Below are 17,201 nucleotides of genomic sequence, written 5' to 3'. Positions count from 1 at the left end.
AAAATATTTAAGACACATTAGCTGAATGTTTCTTAATTTTAAAATTGTACATTTCTATGCTGTATTTGTCAGGAATTTTCAGTTGTTCGATATAAAAAACTTCGAAATTTCGGAATTTCTTGTGTTCATTAAAATATTTTTAAACTACAACGATTTAATGTTAAACAAATATATCAAACTGAAAATAAACGAAAACGAGCAAAAATAATTGTGACATTATTACAGTCTTGGGTCGCAATTTTTAATTATGATTTTTTATTTAATTTAAAATCTATGCTCTTCACCTCACATTAGTAGTGTCTTGTACTCGTACATTACACTTTATCAGATAAAAACAGTGTCGTGCCGATTATCTACCTAAGTCCATTCTGGGAAAATATATTTAAATTGAATTTACGCGACTTCCTATCTACACTGGAATTTCATATATAAATAATCAGGGCCTACCGTCCTTACTGTTTCCACATCACATCGCGACGTTTATCTATCTAACACCCTTCTCGAGATTAAGGACGGACAGACAGACGACAATTGGTATTTACGGAATATTTATAGGAGATTTATAACGTAGACCTAGGTAATGCTACGATATAATAGTAACGTAAATTTAAGTTAAAATAGTAGCATAAAGTAAATATAATAAAAAATACAAGTACTAATACTACAAACAGTATTATTAAGGGTTCTTGAAAATATGTTTAAAAAATGTACATGTAATTGTGGACTTGTACAGTACTATCAGGTTGTCCTCTGCGTACTTCTCCCTCTTGAGCCAGAAGTCATGACCTGATTATGTGGAGTTCTGAAATTTGTTACATTCTTTACATTCATTCAGTTCTGAAAGTAACATTCTTTGAAGCTTCGAAGAATGTTAACAAATTTCGATATTACACTATTTGTTATAATGAAAATATAAAATAAAAGAGTAAGAAACTATCAAAGTTAATTAATTAGTGCTTTCTAATATGTGCTAACAATATACTTTCAAATTGAAATTTTTACTGTTTCTTTTTGGTGTTTTGTGTGTACAAAATCCGATCTCAGGTAATACGTTGAATAAACGTTACACGCATACTAAAAAACACTCAGTTATTGCTTTCGGCAAAATTAAAAATATTGGTAACAAGTAATGAGAGTTTATTTAAATGACAAATTGGAAAGTTTCTAAAAGGATTTTATTCTACATGTAATTTGATAAAACGAAAGATAATCGAAATTTTCAAGCACGACATTCGTTGTTATCGTGCATACTTTATGCAGTAATCAAAACTTAATTTAAACCAGGTAGACGGTCCTCTATTTATAACATAACGTTCTTCGTTTTCTTGNATCGGAAGTTGTGGGTTAGACAATATTTTCCTATATTCCCTGAGCAAAGTGCTGTCCCTTCGGAGTGCAGATGGAGGGATATGGCTCAAAATAGGTAACCAGTGAATAGGAGTTGATTTAATAGTACCTGTTATGATACGTAGAGTAGCATTTAGTTGGGCATCCAGTTTTTTAATGTGAGCACTGTTCATCCTACCCTGTGACAACCGCAAATGAAAAATAAAAGAATTCGAACGAATTACAAAAAACATTCTTGATTATTTAATATTAAAATAACTCCGTATAAGTTCCAAATTTCGATACGAAGGTAGATTGAGTAGTCAAGTTATCCATCTTAATGTTTACTCTTATTCACGCCCAGAAAGTTTTACAATTATTTCATTCGTTACCAGAGGATGTAGTGTGAGAACCTTTGTTTTGATTGAGGAGACTACTTATCTCATTCTTCCATTATGAGATCGATGTATCAAACGTAAGGCGGAACAACAATGAACTTATTTACATGATATGTATCAGCGTTTCTCAAAGTGGGCGATAACGCCCCCTTGTGGGCGCTGGAGGCTTTCAGGGGGGCAGTAGAAGGCTCAAAGAGAATTGGGGGGCGTTAAAGAAATATAGAGGGGCGACGGCAGACAAATTCTATATATAAAAATTCGACGGAATATATATAAAATGTTGACATTTTATATATTTTTCATTTTTTATTGAAGGTCACAACTTGAATATTTCTAACACATTAACTTTTATTTTAGCTCAGCGTTTCTCAAAGTAAGCAATAACGCCCCCTTCTGGCGCGACGAATAGATCTATGATAGAGGCAGGGTATTGAACGGTGACCAAAGGCAAAATTGGGGCTGATAAGAGGAAACATTGCGTTTAATGGTTTCCAGATGATGAGAACAATGTACAGTAAGGGCACAAAGTATGAGATTCATAGAAAAGTTTTCCTAAGAATATTTCCAATCTTTTTCTCACACAAGAGAAAATGGGTTAGGGGGCGTTGGGTATAACTTTATGGAACAAAGGGGGTGGTGGATCAAAAAAGTTTGAGAATCACTGATATATATAAATGGTTTTGCTGTATATTAGTTAATATGACGATTTTAGTCATATTAACTAATATACAGCAAAATTACAGAGACTAAAATCGTCATATTAATTATTTACATGGTTAAACGGCGCACGGCTAACGACATGAGATTCGTGACGAAAAGCCTGGACAAGAGGTGACCTCCACCTGTAATCCAATACAAGTCAGGGTACCAATGATGGATGTCCACGGTTCGTTTCTCTCACTCTTAGAGCTTTCATTTTGGAAGGAACCCTCCCCTTTTCCTGTGAATCAGAGAAAGTTCAAGATGTTACCCATCGATAAATTTCCTTATTTCTGAAGTAAATAAGGCGTTGAGAACTAATGTTATCCTGGAAGAATGAAAGAGTTTTTTATTGATTTCGGTACACAAGAGTGGTTCGAAGTTCGTGCCTAAAAGTTACAGAGGCATTTCGTTGTTGTGCTGTGTTATAGGTTAATAAGTTGGTTGAACATGACAGATATTATGTGAAAGAATTAGACTGGTTTTCGTGCAGGTTATTCGACCGTTGAAAAAATTTTCATTCTGTATGCGATTAAGACATTAAGAAGGAAACGGCGAAAGGTATATGCATTTCTTTTGTAGATTTAGCATCAGCATTTGATACCATTGACAGGAATTTATTATGAAAGAAATTGTTAAATTTTGGGTTAAGATTTAAATTTGTTTACTTGCTTGTACAGTTATATTATGGCTCGTATGTTAATTTAGTATTAAATAGGCTGAGAACAGCGAATCCTCTTCTTTTTTCAAACAAGAGTGTTAGACAGGGATATATTTTGAGCCCCATTCTTTCTAGTTTATATTTAAATGATTTATTAACTGTATTAATAATTACAAATTAGAAGTCATTCACGTCGATGGAGTCAATGTAATATTGACACCATCATTATCAATATGGGCCGAATGCAATAATAGCGTATGTGGATGATGTGGTAATTGTGGCTGTATCGAAGATGTCGTTACGGGTGCCGATCGACCTTTTGGATAAATATAATGGTTTAAACCTCTACAATCGAATCTTACAAAATCTAAAATTGTTGTTTTTCGAAATGGTGGCAATAGTTCTAAGTTTGATAAATGGTGTTTTAGTGATGTTCCCATATCGGTTGTTTCACAATATAAGTATTTAGATGTGACCTTTAAAAGCAATGCTAATTTTAATTAATACTCGTCTGAGGACTTGTAGAATTAATGCTGAGATGAAGACGGATAAAATTATACAAATGTGTAACTTTGCGAAATTGCGTAATTTGAAGGAGCAGTTAAAGAAATTTAATGCAGTTGTAGACTCCTCTCTTCTCTATGCCTCTGAGCTGTAAGGGTTTCAGGAGGGGAGATTTTGGATATAGTATTTCCTACTATGTTAAGAGATTGTATGGACTCCCAAGATGCACTCCTGGATATTTACTGTGTATGAAATGTTTACCGATTCCATTGTCTCGTATGATCCTGAACAAATGCGTTAATTGAGTTTTTAGAACTTTAAACTTGGGAGAAGAACGTCTTAGCAAGATTTGTTTGCGATTTGTTTTGAAACGGATAGTGTTGTTCTAAACGAAGTTTGTAAATTGTACGAAGAATGGGATTAACTTTGAAATTTTTAAAAAACTGTTAATGGAGTTTATTTACTAAAGTTGAATAATTTCGATTATTATATTTCGAAGTTGAATTTTCTTTAGAACTCTTTCTGTTCAGTGGGCACTGAGAGGGCCTCTCTTAGCAAGCCTATTATAATTCGGCGAGGCCCACAACGGGGCTCGACATATCCAAACGGACCAACCCCGAAAACATCCCGGAGATTTTTCGACCCGTCCCCCAGAAAGTGTAAACTGCCAACTTTACCTCTCGGCCATCCGGCCGTACAAAGATAAATTGTTTGTTTAGTTTGTTAAGTTATGGCAACGCAACACTTGGGCGATCTGCCTAGGGGATGCCTTTTCGGTCTTTTTAAGGAAAACTAGCCTCTATTTAGGCATTATAGACATGGAGAAAACCCGGAAAACTCCACGTGGCCAGCCTGTCAGAGCCCACGACCGAACTCCCAGTGTTTGTTTTTGGTTAGTTTTCCCACTTTTAGGTTTATGTAAAACAAAACCTAAATTCATTCTATTGTATTTTAGGTAAAGTTGCTGTATATATTCGTTTTATATTAATAAACTAGTAGCCCGGGAAGCCCCCTAGTAGGTGTTCTTTAGAAATTTCCATGAGGCACGGTTCCTTTGACTTTTTTGTTTCTATCAATAAGGCTGTACTGTACAGTTCCGTTAAAGTCCCAATGGTAAAATTTACCCTCTGAATGAAGGGGTGGCAACCCCCCGAACTGTAGTCCCCTGTGCGAACAATAAAAAAAAGGACCACGTGTCGCGATACCGTTAGGTTGTGTGTTGTGTGTGCTCTGCTTTTCGGTCGTCTCATCGGCGTTATTTTTAGTCAGCCTGTGGATTATTATATACCATTCGGTTCGTCTCGTCGAGGGCTCCCGTACAATATGTGGAATTTTCGGATCGGATCAGCCATTTAAGAGCTACGGCCCTCGGAATTTCCAGGTTCGCCGGCGGTTTTTTCCGGGCTATTTCCGACGGTGAGTGGGCTTTGTATACATCGTTCGATTCGGCTTGCAAATAGCTTTTTATTTTGCAAATAGCTCGTTTTATTTTGTCCGGAAGTTTTCTGTTTTCGGGCCGGCGTGCGGGCCTTTCGGGCCTCCGGGGTCCTTTATAACTGGGCAATTCTTTCCTCTCAGCGGTATACACGCACGGTAAAAATTCCGTTAAGATAGGTTCTTTCGTTCTCGTTTTATCACGTCTTTTTTAAAATCGGCCCAGACAAAGAACTTAAAGGCCATTGACTTCGCCACGTGGTCGGGTCACCTGGACCTTACTGACCCTAATTCGGCAGGCTTTTCGCCCGTTTTCTCGGGCCCTGGTTGTCGTACCCGCCGGGACTATATATCGATCGGGCCGTCCTTTTTTGCTCTTCTTTGGGCAGGGTTTGTTTCAGGGGGCACTTCGATCAACTCCCTTTGTGGTTTATTTTCGTGGTTTCTGTTTTGCTCGGCGGAGGGTTCGGTATCCCAAGATGGGCGATCCTCTCAATATCAGCTTTGCGGAAGAGGAGCTCATTTCCTCTGCCAACANACATCAGAATCTTACTCGGAGAAATATTTTTTAACCTTTAACTTAGTGAATTTATTAAAGAATCTGCATGTTGAAAAATGAAAAATATTTGTCTTTTAAACTTCACAATATGAATCCATCAAACATTTAATGTATTTCCATCATTTATGATACAAATATTTAAATAAATTCACTAAGTTAAAAGTTAAACAGGTTTCTCTGTATAAGATTTTGATATACAGTAGAGCCTCGATTATCCGACCCCCGATTAACCGACACCCCGGTTAACCTACCGTCCTAGTCGGCAAATTTCAAATGTCCGCTAGTGATGTGGCGCTAAAATATTTGGCTATGTCTTGGCTACTTTAAAATTATTTTTACATGTTTTAGCTGGCAACACTCATTCGACCATGAAAGGGAGCCAGTATTTAAACGAGGCTTAATTTTCTAATTTTTAACGATATANGGAACGTTCTTAGGTACTACATTGAATGCAGTTAAAGTATATTTCAATTGTTTGCTACTACACAATTATTTATTTTTTACCATCTTTCGATTGTATAAAAATATTTATGTAATATATTACAAGCTTTCTTATGTGTATTATTTTGTTGTGTAGATTAGTATTGGAATAGAAAAAATATGTTCTTGCGAGTTAGTTATGAAAAAAACATCAGAATCTTACTCGGAGAAATATCTTTTAACCTTTAACTTAGTGAATTTATTAAAGAATCTGCATGTTGAAAAATGAAAAATATTTGTCTTTTAAACTTCACAATATGAATCCATCAAACATTTAATGTATTTCCATCATTTATGATACAAATATTACTAACTCTCAAGAACATATTTTTTTATTTCAGTTCAGTTTTATTTTTAATTTATCAGACATTTGCAATTAGTAACGCGACCGTATTTAAGTATTTCGATGTTATGTTATTAATGGCAAGTTATCGCCAGGGTAGCGGCATTTCGACAAACAAATAGTACTATAATAATTCGGAGTAGTACCATTGAAAGAATAGACTTATTTAGAAATTCAGAGTTCTAGAACAATAATAATATATAAACCGTGAATCGTTAAATTCGTATCGATGACATTAATTTGTTTCAAAATAATAAAACGTCCCTGTTCTTTATATGTAAGACAGAATCGTTTTTAATATTTCCTGTCCGGTGAAATTACGTAATATTTCATATATCATTGTAATTAATCAAAATTTTAAAAAATAAAATAAAATTTGTGATTTCTATGATAAAGTATTATTATTTGTTTATATAGAAATATAGCCTTTATCTTTAATAAATNATACAGAGTAGACTATTGAAAGAATAGACTTATTTAGAAATTCAGAGTTCTAGAACAATAATAATAGATAAACCGTGAATCGTTAAATTCGTATCGATGACATTAATTTGTTTCAAAATAATAAAACGTCGCCTGTCCCTTATATATAATTTTCGGATCAAATCAGCCGTTTAGGAGCTACGGACCTCGGAATTTCCAGGTTCGCCGGCAATTTTTTTCCGGGCTATTTCTGACGGTGAGTGGGCTTTCTATACATCGTTCGATTCGGCTTGCAAATAGCTTTTATCCGCCGTTTATTTTGTTTATCTGCGGTCATCCGTTCTCGTTTTATTTTGTCTGGAATTTTTCTGTTTTCGGGCCGGCGTGTGGGCCTTTCGGGCCTCCGGGGTCCTTTATATCTGGGCAATTCTTTCCTCTCAGCGGTATACACGCACGGTTAAAATTCCGTTAAGATAGGTTTTTTCGTTCTAGTTTTATCACAGTTTTTTTTTTTTTAAATCAGCCCAGAGAAAGGACTTAGGGGTCATTGTCCTCGCTACGTGGTCGGGTCACCTGGACCTAACTGACCCTAATTCGGCAGGCTTTTGCCCGTTTTCTCGGGCCCTGGTTGTCGTACCCGCCGGTGTTATATATCGATCGGGCTGTTCTTTTTCGCCCTTCTTTGGGCAGGGTTTGTTTCAGGGGGCGCTTCGATCAACTCCCTTTGTGGTTCATTTTCGTGGTTTCTGTTTTGCTCGGTGGAGCGTTCAGTATCCCAAGATGGGTGACCCTCTCAATACCAGCTTTGCATAAGAGGAGCTCATTTCCTCTGCCAATAGCTGCTTGGAGGCAATTCTAAGTGCCATCCCTATGGAAAGTAATCTTATGATTAAAGTAGCTGATCGCACTCGGGCTCGTGAGGCGGCTGTGCACTTCACGCTGTTGCCAACCAGGTCTTCGGGATGGTCCTCGCCCTCAGGGAGGCGGCCAAATACCATTCCCCGCCCAGCCCACTGGAATGCGAAGTCTCCTACTTGGAGGTCGTAAGCGGAACACCTGCCTCGGAGTGCTACCGCTAAGCTCATTGCGGCCAATTCAGCGAACAAGGGCGGTTCCATGGACCCCAATAAAAGCGATCATAGCTTAACTTTCTCGGCCATCCCCAACTCGGAGGGAAGGGGGCTTATTCCGGAAGAAATAATGGATCTATTACAAGCCAGCATTAAACATAAACTGTTGGGAGTGAAAATCCTACAAGTTCGTCCCCTTCCAAGCGGGACCCTTGACATCAAACCACGGATGGCAACGATGCCGACAAACTGCAAGGGACCATCCAGGACAATGAGGTGCTCAAACACAAATTAAAAGCTTCCCAAAGGAGTAAGAGGATGCCTAAAATAATTGTATTTAATGTACCCCAGAATATCGAAGATCAATCCCTGATCGAAAATTTATACGAGCAGAACCCCAGCTTGAATTTATACATGACAAAGGAGGAGTGCCCTGCTCAAATCAGGGTTGACCGTAGCTTTAGCCCACGGGGTGAAACGGAAACAAAACACGTTATCATGACGGTTTCACCGAACACAAGGAACATCATCATGGAGAGCGGCCGTATCTTTGTGGGGTGGTTGTCGCTTAGAGTTGATGACTATATACCGGTAATCTGGTGTTTCAACTGCTGTGGCTTCGGGCACACCTCCTACAGTTGTGAGGAGAGGCAACGGTGCAGCCACTGCTCCAAAAGGCATAAGTTTAAGGAATGCCCGAACCTGATTAAGGACCCGAAGTGCATAAACTGTCATCTACACAACAAAGAGACCCCGGATCAGAAAAAGATAAACATTGACCATAACGCTTTTGACAAGGGCTGCCCAAGACTGAAACGGCAAAAACTGCTACAGATAAATAAGACACAATATGCCTAAGGTGGTTACTTCCTCTGTAAACGGCCCGTCTTGCTCTCACGTTCGATGACAACCATAAGTTTTACAAGGACTGGCCGAACATACTGCAAATTAACTTGCAGAAATGTAAAGCGGCGGCCTCAGCGACTGTCCAGACGGTGGTGAACCACGACATCGACATTCTGGCGTTCCAGGAACCGTATACCCAAAACGGGAAGGTGGCTCTGCTTGGTAGGGGGCATACCCTCACGGGCAGCAATCAAGAGGGTACAATTCTCATGGGCTTTATTATTTACAACAAGAATATCAACTGCCAGGTTATCGCCCAAGGTTGCACCCCTCTCATCACTACCATCAGTGTGAACCTCAGCGCTACGTGTCTTCACATTATCAACGTCTACTGTCCACCTTCAGAGGACATTGCCCCCCTGCTTCAGGAGATCAAAGGAATTTACCAGGGGCTCCCCCGGGCCTCAAGTTGGTGTGTGGGGACTTCAACGCAAAGTCGCCCATTTGGTATAGTCCCTCGGAGGACTCGAGGGGTCGGGAGGTCATGGGCCTCATGTCCGATTTGGAACTTGTTTACCTTAACTCCAGTAGCCTGCCCACCTTCTCCAACCATCTTCCCCTTTACCCCCTTTACCCCCTTTACTCTGGCCCATCTGAACACTGACTACACCTCTACAAGTGACCACGCCTACATCCTCACTACGGTTGAATACCATCAGTGTAGGAAGAACCTGATAATTGTTAACCAAACGGACTGGGGCAGCTTTGAGGAGCTGGTTAAACGTCAGTGGGACTGGAGTTGCCTGCGCAACTTGGACTCCACCTGGAAGATTGACCAAATGGTTCTGAACCTACAAGAGACAATCAAACGAGCCTTCTTCCTTTCTACCAGGGTCAAGCCGAAGCGGCCCTCGGCCCCATGGTAGCAACAGCTCTCTGATAAACGTAAAAGGGTCTGGAGAGCTAGGAAAAAATACCAGCGGAGTACGGATCCCGTTTCTAGGCAAGCCCATAAGGAGAGCTATCTCATCCTCTTTAGGGAGTATAAGACGATGATAAATAGGGCCAGGACTACATCGTGGGAGAAGCTGTGTACAGAGGTCAGTAATAAGAGCCCTTGGGACATCTCGTTTTACGTGGTTTTCAAGAAGCGGAAAACCCTAGACATACCAGAGACCGTCAGTACTCCCAACAGGTAGACCACCAAGCCACAGGACACTTATAGAGCTATTTTCGATGAGCTGTTCCCACAGGATGACCCGGCAGAGGACAGTGAGGAGCAACACCACATCAGGGAATACGGGAAACACTATCAGAATAACATTATGGACCCCCCTTTACCCCCATGAAATGAAGAAGGAATTCCAACAAATCAAGAAAAGGAAAGCCCCGGGAGGGGATGCCATCAACTGAAAGATGGCCCAGCATGCCTATCAGCCAATTCCTACAACCTTACTGGTTCTCTATAACTCCTGCTTCAACCAGGGGTACTTCCCCAGGGACTGGAAGGAGGCTGTTGTCAGGTGTATTCCGAAGAAGAAAGATAATACTCCGGCTGAAGTCTCTGACTTCCGTCCCATCTCTCTTCTCTCTGTCATTGGCAAGGTCCTTGATTCCCTAATGGGAAATAGGATTCTTTCTCATTTGCAATCTTGCAACGGGCTCCATGAGGCCCAATTCGGGTTTAGGAAACACAAGTCGACCCACCACGCGGTGGGGAAGGCCCTCGACTACATTCGGACGGCCAAACAGAGGGGGAAGCACACCCTTATGGTGTCTATGGACTACAAAGGGGCCTTCAATCGCCTGGTGGCTGGCTATTCTCTATAAGCTGGGTAAGGACAGCTGCCCACAGAACCTTTTCAACCTCATTCAGAGCTACCTCTCTGATAGGTATGCGTGGGCCACCAATCAGGGACACACTCTTTATTGCACCCCCATCAACCGGGGCTGCCCGCATGGCTCCATATTGGGGCTGCTCCTCTGGACAATCCTCTATAACAGCCTCCTCAACCTCAACGTTAGTTCTCAGACGGAGGGGAGCCCATATATCCAAGGTTATGCGGATGACACCGTCGTGCTGCTTTTCCACCAAAATCAGGAGGTGCTTCAGGGGTACACCAACAAGTTCCTGGAAAGGGTTGAGAGCTGGAGCACAAGCCATAAGCTGATTATTAACCATGAAAAAAGTAGGTGCATGGTTTTCCCGAAGGATAACATCCTAAAGAAAAAGCCTACCATCAGGATTGGAGGCAGCAGGATTAAGTGCAAGGAAAAGCTTCAGTACTCGGGGCTTACTTTGGACCCCAAGCTTATCTCGACCGATCATTTTCACCAGGTGTACAATAAAGCCATCAAGGTTAATAGCAGGTGTTCCGAGCGATGCTTCCTTCGCAGCATCGCTCGGAACACCTGGGGGTTATGCCCCAGGAACTGTACCCTTATATATAAAGCAGTGGTCGAACCCATTCTCACGTATGGGGCCGAGGAATGGGGTACACCACCCTCAAAGTTCACCATAGGTGGAAACTTCTCTCTGCCCAAAGGGCTGCCCTGATTGCTATTACAAAGGCGTATCGGACCACCTCCACCGATGCCTTACTGGCCATTGCAGGGCTCCTGCNAAGTATTAACCAAAAATCGCTACAAAAACTAAGTCTGTGTGAATACAAAAGTTTTTTTTGAAACGGTCATTTGTTTCAATAGAACTATAAAATAAGGTTTGATGATTGACTAAGAGTATTTTCGAGTAACAATGTATTATTTAATTCCATTTTATTCTAGAAAAAGTGTTAGTTTGAGGTTGGGAGATAACAAAGTTCAGTTTTCTTTTCGACTAGTTTCATGTGTCGAATACTACTCTTTTGTGCGGAATGGAGCAATGTTTATTGGTCTTGGAATTAATCGACGACTTCGTTGTATCACATGTCCGTTATAGCTTAAAATGGTTCGCCTACGTATAGTAAACGAAGTGCACCTACCTGTACAGGCATTTACAATATAGAGGAGAAGGTGGTATTATGGAACCACCCCATTTCGAATTGATAATAAAGGCGAACTGTAGCGGATTGTGGCTGAACTGAACTAGGCAGACATCCATAGCAAGGGGAAAATCCGTTTTACTTCAGTTGAACGGTTGTCCGTATTGAATCAGCAAATTTGTTTTTTTCAAAATTCGCAAGTTTTGAATGCTAAGTGAATTTAATTATTTTTAAAATATAAATTGTGTAGTTGTAGGTTCACTGGTGCATGTATTCCGTTCCAGAGACTTAGGGGTACATATTAATCTGTGTGATGTTCACGATTTTTAAATTTTGGTCTTGACAGACATAAGTTAATTCGAGATGGCGACGCACGAAATACGGACCCCATTGGTGCTTTTACAATAATATGGAACTCAACTTCTCCGAACTCTCTCTTTGCAAGCAGACATTCGTCCGGAGCAATTTGTGAAAATGACACTAGGTAGAAAGTCAATTCTTCCTGAGAATATCGAAAAAGAGCTGTTGGAATATATATCGTTGATGGAGGTCATATTTTTTTTTATTATAAAGGCATTTTTGTGATAAAATACATTGGAGTAAATAATTTTGTAATTATTTAAAATTTTTTGTATTTTCCTATTTGTTTTTGGCTACGTTAAAGCATTTTTTGAAAATATACAGCAAGGTTCCATATTACCACCCAATTTTCTCTAAACCTACTTTCTGACTTTTTGTACAATAGCCTTCAAAAACCATACTTATAGTTACACTAGCGAAAAATCCAATTAGGAACATTTAGTTTAATAGTTACTAGTCCTTTTCGCACAAAAAATGTGGGTGTAGTTATGATACCTTGTTTATAATTCACTAAAATGTAATTGGGGTTCCATAATACCACCTTCTCCTCTACTTATTTACTATGCACAATTTAGACAACACGAAAAAAAAAAATATTCTCGGAGACGAAACAATATTCTAAGTTCACCCAATTGTTTTTAATTTTACTAAATTGTTTTAACTATAGAAAAGTAAAAAAAAGGTACCGGATTTGTCTAGTTCTGTTTTTATGTAACATTTTTCATTTGTATACATTAAAATGAGAAACAACATTTTTATGCCATAATAATGACTAAATTATTTTCCTGTTTTTAATTAAGTATCATTTTCGGTTCTGAGTATAATAAATTTAAAAAATAGACAACCTTAAACTATATGGAATGGAGGCCCTAAACTGTAGTTCGTTCAGCTTGTTAAATAGCTTGTAAATTAGACTACAGTTATAGCACTCGCATTATTTATGTGATTAAGAATTATATGAATAGTGTGAGTGTGATTAAATAAATTCTAAACGGCGTGAATGTGAGTGTACAGTACAGTACATGTGATTAAGTAAAACAAAAACAGTGTGAGTGTATTTACATAAATTATAGGCAGTTTGAACATGATTGCATAAGTTATAACCGGTGTGAGTGCGATTGAATTAACTGTAAGTGGCGTGAATAAGGTATAAAAAGTGTGAGTAATAAGCTAAAAGTGTGAGGATGAGTGTTATTAAACGATCGAAAAAGAAAATACCCGATTAAATCACAATATAACGAACAATTCAGCAAATTCTTTCACTCTTGTTTTCGATCATGTTGATTAAAAATACATAAAAAAGAAGTATAAATTAAATAAATATTTAATAAATTAATAGAGGAGATAAGCGTGTCAAAAACAAATTAATTAATTATTATTTAAAGATGAATTCGATGTTGCGTTACGGAGGAGGGGGGAAAAGTCTTTAATGTCAGTCACGCGAGCACCCAATCATCTGTCAATGGTTTTGCTAGGTTTAAGTTTCAGGAAACGTGTGAAGAAGAATCCAGCCATTCAGTGAAAATATAAAAAGTGAAGTTAATAGCACCACCTACAAATATTACTTGCCATTCTTTGGATGCAGTCAGCATGGATGGGACGTGGCTGCATACTGTGATAATAGCTACTGTATTACAGATAAGTGAGTACTACTTACTTGTAAATTATTTTGATTTAATTTCATTATTTTATATTAACCAAAAAGTCATAAATTGTATTTTTATTACTTATAAAATGAGAAATTAATAAGACCGCTGCGAGTAACTTCACAAAAATTCAATATTTTTTATGCATAAATGGCTATTTTTGTACTGTATTTCTGTAGGAGGGGGTGTAAGCTACAATATATGAGGCCCTTTCCCTGCACCAACTATAAATAAATTTAGAAGTAAGAGGCCCTGAACTGTAACCTCGTAGAGTGAGGCCCTAAGCTGTAGTTGCTTAACTTGACGTATAATAATGCCCAGGTTCATTTGTCATAGGAAATGCAGGCGGATATAATAGAAAATAAAACATTTCTAAGATTATTCTTGGAATTATAGACTATAAAATCCATTTAAATGCATTGTATTATCGAACATTTTATTAATACAAAAGGATTTTTCACGTAACGGGGTGGTCCAGAAGTCGGTTAACCGTTGCAAATACTTAAAGTTTCGTATTAAAAAATAAGGCAAGCACGTAGGCTGATTTAAAATGGCATAGAAATTACAATAAGATTTTTGATAAGAATATATAATTTTAAGAAGAAGATAAAGGCTAAAAGAGGTTAAACGCAACTAATTACATAACCAAGATTTTTATTATATTTTTTAGAAAGAAATTTCGAAATTTTTCGGGATTACGATACACGTATACATAGGTAAAACGAAATGGAAGGAGAATACATTGCTAAATTTACTTCTATATTCTTAAACGTAATTCATTGATGCGAGATACTTGTGTAGCGTGAAACTACGTCCGTTACAAAAGAAGGTTTCATTGTTTATTATTGTTATTATTATTTATTTCTCTACATTTTTCTTTTACTATTTTGTTTAGTGTTATTTAATATATAAACCTTGGCATTGGTGTATAAATAAATGTTCAATGCTAGAAATTAATCGAAAGCATAAGCGAGTCAACAATACAGAACGGTCCAAAAGTCAGTTAACCGTATTTAAGTGTTTTATTACTTTGAAAATGCATAAATATTAATAATTCGCGCTTGCAAATTTAACTAGAAGATAAGAGGACGTAACAGTTAATCGACTTTTGGGTCACTCTTTAAAATTGGTGGAGAAAAATACTAAATTAGATAACAAAATATTGTTTTAAAAGTACTCAAGATTAGGATAAATTTCTTCATTGATTCGATACAGTTTGACGTATTTTCTCTGCTTTAAAATGAATAATAATAATAATACGATTACGTCATGCGAAAAATTAATAAAAGAAAAATGAAAAAGAAGTCGAACATTTTATATTATAAAACACCCAAACAGTAAATAATAATAAAGAATGCTACGAGAGGATTTCGACCTTCATTCGCTGTCATCAGGCATGCTAGCTCACACACTGGGTGGAGTTTAGAAGCAGACACGGTTTCTGTTAGAAGGTGGCCACCCTGTTTTTCTAAATCTATCGATCTTATCGCCTTCCCTATCGACCCAAACCATCTTTAGTAAGTTAAGTGCAAAATACTACTCGAAAATTTAAAACAAAAAATTAAAAAATATTGCTTATTTTTAGTTTGCTCGAATCGCGTACATCATCACAAGGGGTGCCTTTCAGAAAGAGGTCAGTTTCCTCACGAAGAATATTGCGACAAGTACTACGATTGCTGGAATGGAATTGCTCATACACGACAGTGTTCGGATGATTTGTTATTTAATCCCGTCACCCTGGTCTGCGATTGGCCTAGGAACGTGTTCTGTGGTGGTAGAAGATTAAGGCACATCGGTATGGATCGTTAATTTAACTTTTTTTTTTTGTATTTTTTAACCTTTGAAATCTTTGTTTAATCAATCGAGACACACATAAACAAAGATTTAGATACTCGTAACTTCTCTTAACTTTTGTATAAATAGAAATGTTACGAGTTTTAATGAAAAGTTACATCCTTAAAAGCGTTTTTCCTTGCAACGTCTTTGAATAACTTGGGTGGGATTGAAAGATACGTGTTAAACAAAAAAGAAAAAAAAATAGGTGGATAATTAGTAGCAAAAAAAACAGTAAAAATTATTATTTGAATGCTGTTGAAACTTGAAGTGTTTTTAGAAGATGAAGAAGGGGAGGAAAATGATAATTACATGAAAAATTTGAAACTAACAAACACGTATATACTGTACAAAGAAAGATGTTTTTTATTATTACTACTTTTTTTTACAGGTAGCCAACTTTGTCCTCGACAATTCGGCACTTTTCTTGATCCGTACGACTGTTTTTCCTTTATCGAATGTGTTTTCGGCAAGCCCGTAAGGAAACAGTGTGCTCCTGGAACAGCATTCAACCCAACCATATCAGTATGCGATCATTTAGATCGTGTGAAATGTTACGGAAGAGATGTAGTTACGGTCGCTCCACCAACACCTCAAGGTTTAAACTTTAAACTGAGATTCTTAATTCTTATCTATATTTTAATATTTCTAAACGCGTAATCTTTTGCAGACGAATTGGCATTCCGTTGTCCTTCTGTCAGGGGGTTGTTCCCATTTTCTAGAAACTGCGCTAAGTTCTGGTTGTGTAGGAACAGTATACCGGTCCTTCTCGACTGTCCCGTTAATCAGCTGTTTGATATTGTCAAGAAATCTTGTTTGGATAAAGAGCAGGCAACGTGGTAAAGAAGATAATCCATCTATTAATTCTATTATTATTATTATTATTATTTATAGAATTTTATATTTGTCTTATTTATTTATTTATTCTTTCAGCCTCGTAGCTTAAACAATTGGAAGTATCGAGGAATCTAGTTTAATATTCTGAATAATTTATGAATAGTTAAACTTACAAACAACTCATTCCTCAAAGCGGAAATGTACGAAGTGTTTCATCAACGAAAGTTATGTCAAACGTGGAAAATTTCTAAACTACAAAGTTCGGGCGTACTTTGTAAATTTTATATTGCTAATGGATTTTGCCTTTCGTTATCTTCACTTGTTATCGACTGTTTCGTATTGTATAAGCTTATAATCTATATTCGAAAACTGTAATATAGCCCAAGCGAAGTATAATAATGTTATGAAATAAAGCTTATAAAAATTATTTTAAAAAATTTTAGAAGTCTATTTTAAAACATTAATATCGTTGCTTATTAAAAGTATAAATTTATAAAAAAAAAACAATTTATATAAAAGAAAATTTCAGTTTTAAGAGCCCATCAGTTGTCGGCCGAGTAGATAACACTGGTCGTGGGTTCGCGCCTGACTAACCCCCTACGTGGGGTTTTGTGGAGTGTCTGACATCTAAATTGAGTCCAGTTTCTCATAGAAATATTCCCGAGATGCACTTCCTTCTTGGCAGATCTCTCATGTGTCGAGTTCTCTTATCCCAACAATTTTAAGAAGCGTAATATTTTATATCTGTAAATGATTAATCGATCTATAGTGTATTTATAGTCACCATTTTGAATTACTCAT

General features: G+C 37.6%; 1 protein-coding gene across 1 annotated transcript; it reads left to right on the top strand.

The window, feature by feature from the left end:
* Positions 1-1,039: 1,039 nt before the first annotated feature.
* Positions 1,040-16,837, top strand: LOC111612513 (protein obstructor-E-like). The gene is made up of 6 exons (XM_023353745.1): positions 1,040-1,044; positions 13,670-13,726; positions 15,316-15,525; positions 15,955-16,161; positions 16,234-16,402; positions 16,497-16,837. Exons 2-6 carry the CDS (start codon positions 13,675-13,677, stop codon positions 16,507-16,509), a joined length of 651 nt encoding a protein of 216 aa, XP_023209513.1. The 5' UTR covers positions 1,040-1,044; positions 13,670-13,674; the 3' UTR covers positions 16,510-16,837.
* Positions 16,838-17,201: the final 364 nt, after the last annotated feature.

The sequence above is a fragment of the Centruroides sculpturatus genome, unplaced genomic scaffold (assembly GCF_000671375.1).
Source record: "Centruroides sculpturatus isolate CEXI.00-Female unplaced genomic scaffold, Cexi_2.0 scaffold1326, whole genome shotgun sequence".
Taxonomy (NCBI): domain Eukaryota; kingdom Metazoa; phylum Arthropoda; class Arachnida; order Scorpiones; family Buthidae; genus Centruroides; species Centruroides sculpturatus.
Note: the sequence above shows the minus strand (reverse complement) of the source record. Positions and strands in the feature narration are given on the sequence as shown.

Bases quoted from the DNA above. Each gene is read 5' to 3' on its own strand.
- LOC111612513 (XM_023353745.1), top strand. From the start codon at position 13,675: ATGGATGGGACGTGGCTGCATACTGTGATAATAGCTACTGTATTACAG. The intron at 15,526-15,954 runs GTATGGATCGTT...TTTTTTTTACAG, and splicing joins TAGAAGATTAAGGCACATCG to GTAGCCAACTTTGTCCTCGA. The intron at 16,162-16,233 runs GTTTAAACTTTA...AATCTTTTGCAG, and splicing joins CGCTCCACCAACACCTCAAG to ACGAATTGGCATTCCGTTGT.